General features: G+C 37.1%; 1 protein-coding gene and 1 long non-coding RNA gene across 2 annotated transcripts; both read right to left on the minus strand.

The window, feature by feature from the left end:
* Positions 1-4,618: 4,618 nt before the first annotated feature.
* Positions 4,619-10,236, minus strand: LOC124264842. Its single transcript, XR_006895270.1, has 3 exons — positions 10,226-10,236; positions 9,758-9,763; positions 4,619-4,699 (listed from the first exon to the last, which is right to left on the minus strand). It is a non-coding gene; the product is annotated as an uncharacterized LOC124264842 (long non-coding RNA).
* Positions 10,237-10,372: 136 nt separating this feature from the next.
* LOC124264833 (putative uncharacterized protein DDB_G0283705) lies at positions 10,373-11,375 on the minus strand (the record flags this gene model as incomplete). Its single annotated transcript, XM_046699617.1, has 3 exons — positions 10,373-10,389; positions 11,021-11,097; positions 11,308-11,375. Coding segments are annotated over 3 exons (162 nt in total), but the record flags the coding sequence as incomplete, so codon positions are not given.
* Positions 11,376-11,595: the final 220 nt, after the last annotated feature.

The raw sequence follows: 11,595 nt of genomic DNA on the forward strand, positions 1-11,595 counted from the left end.
ATCCTCATTCTGACTCATGACTGCCTCTACAATGATAACTTTCCTGACTATCTCAAACATCTCATCTCTCTGTATGTACCTCAGTCTCCGATCCTCCACTGGCTCTCTTCTAACCCAACACAGATCTCCAAACCAACTGTCTGACCGAGCCTTCTCCTGTGCCAGCCCTAAACTGTGGAACTGTCTTCCTAAGGAAATCAGGAACATTTCATCGAAAGAAGGGGCGGCGGGGTAGCTTAATGGTTAAAGCGTTGGCTCGTCACGCCAAAGACCCAGGTTCAATTCCCCACATGGGCAAAATGTGTGAAGCCCATTTCTGGTGTCCCCCGCCGTGATATTGCTGGAATAATGCTAAAACCGGCGTAAAACTAAACTCAGTCAGTCAGTGATCGAAAGAAACTTTTAAATCTCTGCTAAAGACCGATCTATTCACTGCTGCCTTTCTGTAAATATATATGAACTATTTCCTTCACCAATATTGTCACAGCGCCACTGAGCATCTCTATGGTGGATATTAGGCGCTTTATAAATACATTATTATTAATATTATTATTATTTATCTCTGGGAATATTTTAGTCTGACCTTTTTGGTCATTCATATAGTTTTCATCGAATTCATTTAAAATTCCACATGGGGTATGACAGCAAGATTACACGTATGTTCAGTTTGAGAAAAAAATTAAAGTCATTTTTGAGTTTGAAAGCGCACCATGTTTGTTTTCGTACATGTAACACGGCTCAACACTGGTTTTCTGTGGGTTTGTGTCGACAATAATGAACCATAACACTTGAAATTACAACTCGTGAATATTCATAAATCATGTATTTTATTCGGCAATTTTCATGACATGACACGTTGGAATAAACGTAATAGTGTCATTTAAATAAGATATGTGATGAAATAGAAATTAGACGGTTTGTTTACGACGAACGTTTTCGATTATTTGTTTTCAGAAATGTGTTTTAATTTGTCGTTGCGCTGATATTTGCCAATACAAATATACGAATTTAAAGTAAGATAATTATGAGATATCGGAAATAAGAATATTGAAACAGGTTTTCGCTATTTTAACGATTTATTCAGGTTCCTTATATGAAACGCATTCTTCTGTCAATCAAGGAACTCAGGTAAATTCAGGACAATTAACATTACTTATGTTTGCCTTGTCATTAACCTCTGTATGTTTGAAATTATCAGGAAATTTTTGGATAATAATGTTAATACTATCCAGTATTAATGTGCCAGATCTTTTTTCAGTTGTCCCTTATTTAATGGCACACCGACTGTTTGAAATCACCCACCCTCTTAACAACGCCTTATGCTGAAATTAATTCAGCAGGATAAAGGCTAAAGGAGCGGGTCCATATAAATCCTTGTAAACCAAACATGTGAGGGAAGCTGACAGTATTCACCTGCAGGTTAATAGGCTCCCTGTAGCTCTCGTCTGAGGCAGTCTGCAGCTTCTCGTGGATCCAACTCTCGAGTTCGTCAGCATCTCTCTTGAAGTACTGGTAGCGGCGGGAGTCCTCAAGACGTTCCCGGCGGTCCCTGCAGCTGAACTTGAAGTTGCCGTAGCGGGACAGAACTTCATCTCTCCGGTTCTGAATGTCCTCTGCTGTCTCGAGGATTTTGATCTCGCGAGGCTGGACCTCTGTTGTCGACATCTCGTGGATCCAACTCTCAAGGTTAACGACTGTAAAGTTAGTTTTCAGGTTTCATGACAAATGTCCTTGAGCCCAATCAAATTCGAGTATTTCAGGTAGAATTTATAGATTTTGTGATGGAAAATGTTGAAACACATTATTATATGTGCTTGTCCCTTTGTGGGTGTGCTTTTTGAGGAATATATGAGATCAACCAGATCCATCTTATTTATACGACCATTTTCTTGTACGTGATCTTTTGTGGTGAAGTTACTCGGGAAAATGTTATTCTTCATTAAAAGTTTGTGTGATTTGACATGAAACGTGTGTTTCATTTGTTAGGTTTGGCGGGGACGTATTTTAATTGTATGATGGCGTCGGCCCCTTTGTCTGAGGACCTGTGAAGGTCCGGGTTAGAATGAGCATTTAGTAACCCATGCTTGTGGTAAGAGGCGACTAACGGGATCGGGTGGTCAGGCTCGCTGACTTGGTGGACACATGTCATCGATTCCCAATTGTGCAGATCGTTGCTCATGCTGTTGATCACTGGATTGTCGAGTCCCGACTCGATTATTTACAAACCGCCGCCATATAGCTTAAATATTGTGAGTGCGGCGTAAAACTAAACTCATTCACTCACTTTGTCATAGAAGTTTTAAATTGCTGAGAGTACGTTACATCATGGAGGATACAGATAAGGGAGATGGTTCCACTTATTGCTGTACAAGAGGAAGAGGTCATCTGACATTAGTGCCATGTAAGAGATAAGACAGCCGTTGCATAAAGTGTGTCAGGAGAAATGAAGTTTGAGTCAGCTGATATGGATAAAGTAGTGATATTTTCATTTTGTATTGAATAAACTCCCAGGTCTACTGTCAATACATGTCCTATTAGTAGATAGTTCTTCAACTCCTCGATCCGTGAAGGTCCGGACACATGTCATCGGTTCCCAATTGCGCAGATCGATGCTCATGCTGTTGATCACTGGAATGTCTGGTCCAGACTCGATTATTTACAGACCGCCGCCATATAGCTTGAATATTGCTGAATGCGGCGTAAAACTAAACTCACTTACGCTTCAATGGGTATTCGAGCATTAGTTATTTGCATTGTAAGCTCAAAATCAATAACTTTAACTGATATTGACGTGTAAACAGGATAATGTTGCATCTTAAACATGTAGGATAGTAAATAACGATGTTCCAATCAGAGTTTGCTTGGGAGAAGGAATCTTTGTTTGATAGATGGTGTTCTTTAAATGAGATAAATGTAGATTTTGAGGTAGCTGGTTTTGCTTGTGTCTCAGGAGACATTAGGGCTTGTTTTGATGAGTAGAAAGTGGATCAGTTGCACCAGCCTGCTACTTTGGCAGACTTTTATTCACTTACTGAATGTAATAAACAAGGAAAGGATAGTTCAAGCTCTCCTGGATTTCGTATAAAAATGTCAAAGTCGGGTTCTAAATTCTTGTTTAGAGGCTGTAGACACACTCTCTATTAAAGATGTGGACTTGTTTACTTGCTTACAGAGAATAAGGCATCTTAAACATGTAGGATAAGGGACAAGTCTTTTGGTGATCCAGGTTTTGCAAATTTCGTCTAAGAATATTTCCAGTTACGATTTAGCTGGGACTTTCATGGATCCTTTTCTTCACCTGTCCAAATTTCCTGCGGAGAGTATTCAAAATTATTACAAGTTGGCTGTTCAGGAAAAAGCTCTGGTCAGCTGTTGGTTAAGTTAGAGGGTGGAGACCCAGAATTCAAAGTTATTGCCAATATCTGTTCAGAAGAAACCGACACGGTTCCTCTTTACTATTATTTCAAGGATGAACAAATACAGATTTCGATGAGCAAGTACAGATTTCAGATACAATAGTCTCTATTGTGTAGATCAATGCTCGTGATCACTGGATTGTCTGGTCCAGATACAATTAATTTGGCGCCATATAGCTGAACAAATACTGAGAGCGGCGTTAATACCAACCAACGAAACATTCGTAAAATGTCCTGCACTTGGGAAATGTTAACTAACAGTTTCGCGCGCGCGTGTGTGCGTGTGTGTGTGTTTCTAAAGGGTTCAGTTCAGCTAAGTCTTAAGGATTAGCATTGCTCTCTGCCAACCAAAATCCGTTTTCATTGGCCTTTTGGTACAGCATTGAAGTTCAGAAGCATTTCACGGGACTTGTGGTCAACCTTCAAAGGGTCTACTCCACTCAGTATGAACATCCATAGCAATTTGTTTTTCTCATGTTCTTGGTGGACATAAATGTTCTCAAATATTTGTCAATGATATTCAATTACCAATAACGAAGTTATCATCTTCATTCTGCCGACCACTTACTTCACTGGTAATGTAGTCACCGTCATCATCAATAGACTGTATACAGATGGCTGAAATGAATTATCCCTCTTTGACTGACCTTTGTCGGAAAAAGATAGGTGACCCACTTTCTTGTATTTGTGGCATGTGGCCTCTATGAATCTATAGTAATTTGAAATATGCCCGTCCCAAACTACAGGGATAAACCACATTGTTGTAATTGTTCCAAGGTTTTGTGTAACTCACAGGCTGTGATGTAGTACTTTGAATTTCACTAGTATTCATTTACTGCAGAGTCATCAAGTCTTGCATTTTCATCCACATCCGAAAACGTCAGGCGTTTCTGTTGAACATGATCATGTCTAATGACTGACTGACTGACTGACTGTTTGGTTTTACACGACTTAGGTGGTATGAAGAAGGAGAAAAACCTTCAAATTATTTTTGCAATTTGGAGAACAGAGACTATACAAATAAACTAATCAATAAAGTGATAAATAGTAATAAATGTATAATAACTGATGGAAAAGAAATAAGAAATGAGACACTATATGCAGAGCAATCCGAAACCGACCACGAGATGACTGAAAACATAATGGAAACAATAGATACTCCAGAAATGAAAGATGATTTATTTGATAGACTGGAAGAACCAATTACACTTAAAGAAACAGCAACTGTCGTAAAAAGCATGAAAAATAATGAGTCCAGGAATTGATGGATTTCCAGTAGAGTTCTTTAATTTGTTTTGGAAGGACATAGGAAAATGGATTTTTAGGTTTATTTCAGAAGGGTTTGTGGAAGAAAAGCTATCGGATACTGTAAACAGAGGTGTTACTACTTGCTTACCAAAAGGCAATAAAGATAGAAAATACCTAAAACATTGGCACCCCATCTCGCTATTAAACACTCTTTTCTTGATTCAGTGAAAATTCTTCACCGACGAATCCGAGGCCATGTTGTTTATGACAAACTGGTACTGGATGTCTTTCACAGATTAAGATCTTAAGTACGTGTACGTCATATCTAACAGGTTAAAATCGAATGCATAACGGCGCACCATTTTCACACGTATTTTCTTCAAAGTTGAAAAAGATGAGTGCATATATCCAAAAATGAATAAGTAATAATTCTAAAACTGAATTTTGATTCATGTAAGAAACAAAATGATTTTTTCGTGTACACTTGCCCTTTAAACACACTTTACAAGATCTTAAGTACGTGTATCACCAACAGATTAAAAAACACACTCCAGAATCTCATTGATGGAAATCAAACAGGATTCATACCTGGGCGATGTATTACTGATAATATTAGAAACCTGTATGACATTATATATGAGTTGAAAAAAGAGGATAGACCGGGCCTGTTAATTGTAATAGATTTTGAAAAAGCATTTGATACTGTTTCAAAGCAATTTATTTTCAAAGTGTGAAGAAATTCGGTTTTTGGCCAAACATTATAGAATGGATTAGAATCCTCACTAACAAAGCTAACTCATGTGTAATTCAAAATGGCCACATGTCCTCTTTTTTCAAAACGGGGATGTTGTCAGGGCGATCCAGTGTCCCCATATCTCTTTCTTTTTGTTGCAGAGGTACTTGGAATTATGATCAGAAATAATGTCCACATCAAAGGAATAGAAACAAATAATAATGAACATAAATTAGATCAATATGCTGACGATACAGAACTTTTCCTTGATGGATCTGAGAATAGCTTGAAGACTGCTCTAGATACACTGGACACTTTTCACCAATTTCTGGACTTAAGGTGAATATTGAGAAGACCAAAGCAATATGGCTAGGATCCAAGGCAGGCTCTAATGTAACACTATGTGAAGATAGAAAATTAAATTGCATAAAATCTGACTTCGAAGTATTGGGAATTACTTTAAATTCACAGTTGGACAATCTCTGGGTCATAAATACTAGGAAAAGACTAGAAACAATACATAAACTACTGGCAAACTGGAGGAGACAAAAGTTGACCTTAATAGGTAATATTACTTTAATAAAATCATTGATACTATTTACATTAGTTCATATATTCTCAGCCTTACCAAATCCACCAAAAGAATTTGTTAACAACCTCTATAAGATCCTGTTCAACTTTATTTGGGATGGTAGACATAAATAATTTTATCTCAGCACTAAAAATATCATTTCTGCGACGATATATGAAAAAAGAGACAAGGCTTCTGAACTTTCCGTTCCCAGCTTTATTCTTGGTAGGTGCTAATATCGAGAATTATTTTCTAACAGACAATCCTTTCTGGAAAGACACTTTTTCAGTTTGGAAACACTTATTACTTGCAAAATCATAGCACTCCGTACGATATCCAGAATATCCTTAATGAACCTTTATGGCTTAACCATCAGAACAAAAACCCAAAGTGTTTTATAAAAAGCTGGTTTAAACAAGGAATCACAGCTATAAAGGATGTATGTGGTAACGAAGGCTTTCTTTCATTTATCAAAATTATATAATCAAAATCAAAAAGACCTTAAAGGCACCTTTATTGTCTTTGAAAGTTTAATCAATAATATTCCTGCAGAATGGAGAGTGAAAATAAAAAATAACAACATACTACTCAATAACCTAAGCTTATCTAATCCTCTAATGGACTTGCTTTCTGAATCTAAAGGATGCAGAATATACTACGACAACCTTCACAAAAACGCTGATCCACCTCATTCTTGTCTAAAATGGAACAATGAGTTTAATACTGCTATGAATTGAAAACTTATATATACGCAAACGAGAACCTGTACAAGGACAGTAAATTGTGTGATTTTCAATATAAAGTTTTACAAAGAGTAATATACACAAGAAAAGAACTCCTAAAAATGAAATTAATAGACAAAAATATATACTGTTTTTTGTGAAGTGGAAAATGAAGATATTCATCATGTGTATTGTGAATGTACACACGTTAATAGTTTCTGGAAGCAGGTAGCAGAATTTATGACCAGAAGATGCACTAGCAGAAGTGAACTCCCAAATGAAGTTGTCTTTTTTGGTCTACCCAGATGCTTTGTATTACAAAATCACTTCACAATAACAGTATTAACTAAATATAGTTAAGGACATAATGAAACCGGAAAAATACATTGCAAATATGATCTGATAGCCAACACTTTCAGTAAGAAATGGCTACTTTTGATAAGTATGGATATACCACATTCCATTAACTGAACTTATGATACATACCCAAATTACTGTCTTCACTAATATCATGTTATTAGTAATACTACTTGATATTTACCATAACGTTATTTCTGTACCATGTACTGGGTAATAGTATTATTGCATGATCTTTTGATAAACATTGGTACACCAACTGCCTCTGATTGTCTTATGAGATTTTTGCTACAATCTGATCATATTCTCTTGCACTTGAAAAATACTATAAATTCATCAGTTAACCATTAATAATTTAACTTTTGAAACTATTGATTATCTAGTACCATTACTTGTCATGTGTGATATTTTTGGCAATGTGACTAATCCTTCTCTTTGTATCTATACAGTAACATGAATGTACCTCGTAATGGCACAACGGTATCCATTCGCCTAGAAATTGATATATTACTACCTGACACCTGAATTGGTTTTGCTCGTGAATGCTTTCTCCCTCTGTATTGGAAAAGCTTTTTAACAGGAATACGTATATGCACAATTGTAATAATACTGGAACTATAACTTGCTATCAACCTTTGTCAGTTTGCTTTTTATTAAAGCAAACACTACACCCTGTCCATCTGTACAGCTACGTTGTATGAAGTGCATAGCTGCCTTGTAGGAATTGTATGAACGTATATGCCATGGCATGAACACGTTCTTTATTAAAGCAAACACTACACCCTGTCCATCTGTACAGCTACGTTGTATGAAGTGCATAGCTGCCTTGTAGGAATTGTATGAACGTATATGCCATGGCATGAACACGTTCTTTATTAAAGCAAACACTACACTCTGTTCATTAGTATAATTACCCGTTATGAACCGTATGAACTTGTATGCTACTGTGCAAACAGGTAACCATATACAGTGTTTGCTTTATATTCTACTGTATGAGCATGTTCTTTATTAAAATAAACACTACACTCTGTCCATCAGAATAATTACCCTGTAGGAACCGTAGGAACTTGTATACTACTGTACGAACACGTAATCATATCCAACATATTGTTTTATATACTGCTGTACGAACCCTGATGTACTGAAATATAAACTAAAAAATAAAACCTCAAAAAAAAAGTCTTGTATTTTCATCCACATCCGAAAAAGTCTCTGTTGAACATGATCATTTCTAGTGACTGACTGACTGGGTTTGGTTTTATGCCGCTTTTAGCAATATTCCAGCAACACCACGGCGGGGTACACCAGAAATTAGCTTTAAAACATTATACCCATGTGGGGATTCGAACCCGGGTTCTTCGGCGTGACGAGCCAACGCTTTATCCACTAGGCTACCCCACCGAACCTCATTTCTAGTGAGTGAGTTTAGTTTTATGCTGCACTCAGCAATATTCCAGCTATATGGGGGTGGTCTGTAAATAATCGAGTCTGGACCTGACAATCCAGTGATCAACAGCATGAACATCGATCAGATCATTTCTAAGTAAAAAACAAAGTGATCATGAAATGATGCCAATGTACACCCAACGTCTAAACAAGACAAAAGATTTCCTCTCAAACAGATATGAAACATCAATCTGTTCTCTCAGACATAATTTGACCTCGAGAGACAATGACTGTATACCAGAGGTCACGCAAAATCCTGCCTTAGCGAAGCGATCATATATATTGAACTTTCCGTCAAATTCACAGCAAATGTATCCAATTTACCTCACAAGCAGGGTTTTAGGATGGCCAAAACACACTGTGTCATCGCGATTCTAAGTGCCATCCTAGCAGAAACCACTGATTTGTAACTGGAGGTGACATTACATCAACCTAAAGAGGCCATGAATCAAAACATAAAATGGCAGAAAAAAGTGTGAAATTATTCTTTATTTCAAATATATGAAACAATCAATATGTCAAAAAGATAACTTTCAAAATGCAATTTCTATATTTTATTTGAAGGTTCAGTTATCGTCGGTATAATACAATTAAGCGTTCAGTTGTCTCTTTTGTAAAATACAAATATGTTAATATGCCACGATGTCAGAATATAGATCAATTTCATGCTGTTAGAAGACGGAATGTTAATTTGCCCATTGACATGATTTTTTAAAAGATGGTAAAAACACCTTGATTCCACTGAACATTCAAATGTTGTGTCAATATTTCCAGTAAAAAACAATAGCCTATATTGAAATCCCTCAGTAAAACCCAACAATATATTGATATTCAATTTCAATCCCAAAAATATATGTATCCCAATGAACATCAAACCAATAAGAAATTCAACTTTGATTCTTTCTCAGTATGTGTTGCAAACTTTCTTCTCAAAGTGATCGTAGCGCTAAGAATCGTAACTCCCATTCATAGACTTTGACACAATACGATCGCTTTGAGGAACGGGGCCCTGGAACACAATACCCCCAGATTAAAGAGATTCTTCATCTGGCATATGAAGAAATTGAAGATTTGGGTTTGCGTAAAAGTGTATGTTTTACCGTGACTTGGATAAGCTTGCGATTTCCCATTCTATAAAACACATTAGCAGAATGTATATGTTCAAGGATTAGTTTCCTATTAAGATATACATGTACATGAGAAATCGCACGCTAAATAACATGCATCAAGGCAAATTCATCAACAATTATCCATTTCTCTTTACTTTCAACTGGTCTTGATATCTTTCGACTTGGGGGATACAAGAGTGAGGTTATATGCAACATGTACACTGATTCTTCAAACTTCTTCAGCTTTTTGAACATGACGAAGCAGTATCTTTAGTGTAAAAATGCATCAAACCAAAACATAATTAGTTATGACGAAGCAGTATCTGTAGTGTAAAAATGCATCAAACCAAAACATAATTAGTTATGTCACTTGATTCTGATGCCTTTGAATCGATGACGTCACAATGGTCTGCAGAGCATTGTCATGCAATTTTATTTCTCACCTAAGCGATACATTTCGTGAAAAACTTGTTGACACTTCGTTTTGAATGACAAATCTACCAGATATAATTGTGCATTATCAGGCCCATCCACTGATCACAAACATATATAAATGATGTTCAATATTATTAGATATATCGTCAAAGCAGCACAGAAGCGTGAACGTATTATTGGAGCCACACGTATTATTTAACAATGTGGATTGATTCTTTATAAATGAGGATTGATTCTTCATAAACATGTGAGGTAAATTGATTTGTATGTTTTAAAGTGTATGTATGTTTTATAAAAGAGGAATGACATTAACTTTTTCTTTACATGTCATACTCTTAATAACCTGAGAATTCTGTACATACCAAAAAAGTACTTAAGAAAACCACTAGAAATTGCATTCTCTTCTTTTATGCCCCCTGAAACCTTTATTTTAAACCTGTCATTATATTTAAAGCATGTAGGAATCTTTAGACATAACGTATTGAAAACTATTGTATATACGAACTGATATAAATTGATCCAACACTGCATGTAACGTCAGATTGTGTTAGTTACTGTGCATTTTTTTCACCCGGAATTAATGTAGTCCAACCAGTAGTTATAATTGTCAGGCCAATACATATATGCACCATAGTAATAACATGTCACTGTCGTATCAATTGAAAGAAGGCTTCCTACACCATAATCGTTCATCCAATCTACCAGCATAGGGCAAAGGTCTTGACACTGTTTGCCTTTACGGTCCTCGTCATAGACATACGCATACATGGAATCAGATGTAGTGAATCTACTATTTGAGTTCCAGTTGGATGTATAACAATAAACATAGGGATAATATGTATTGTACATATGCTCAGCATAGTAATAACAGTAGTGGTCATCGATAACGTGTCTTTTCCAGTCTTCTTCTTTAGTAACAGCATTTATTGTAAAATCTTGACAAGCCATAAAATAGAAATAGTCAGGAGCACTGGTTGTTGTACTCGTTGTTGTTGTCGTCGATGTTGTGGTACTTGAGGTCGTGGCGCTCGTTGTAGGCGATGTTGTAGTTGTGCTGGGTGTAGTAGAGCTCGTCGTAGGCGATGTTGTAGTTGTGCTCGATGTAGTGGAGCTCGTCGTGGGGGATGTTGTTGTTGTGCTGGATGTAGTGGAGCTTGTCGTAGGCGATTTAGTGGTTGTGCTGGATGTTGTAGAGCTCGTCGTAGGCGATGTTGTAGTTGTGCTCGATGTAGTAGAGCTCGTCGTAGGCGATGTTGTAGTTGTGCTCGACGTAGTGGAGCTCGTCGTGGGCGATGTTGTAGTTGTGCTTGATGTAGTGGAGCTCGTCGTGGGGGATGTTGTGGTTGTGCTCGATGTAGTAGAGCTCGTCGTAGGCGATGTTGTTGTTGTGCTCGACGTTGTTGAGCTCGTAGTGGGAGATGTTGTAGTTGTGCTAGATGTAGTGGAGCTTGTCGTAGCCGATGTTGTGGTTGTGCTGGACGTAGTGGAGCTCGTCGTGGGGGATGTTGTAGTTGTGCTAGATGTAGTGGAGCTCGTCGTGGGGGATGTTGTGGTTGTG

The sequence above is a fragment of the Haliotis rubra genome, unplaced genomic scaffold (genome assembly GCF_003918875.1).
Source record: "Haliotis rubra isolate DU_JTF1 unplaced genomic scaffold, ASM391887v1 Scf947, whole genome shotgun sequence".
Classification (NCBI taxonomy): domain Eukaryota; kingdom Metazoa; phylum Mollusca; class Gastropoda; order Lepetellida; family Haliotidae; genus Haliotis; species Haliotis rubra.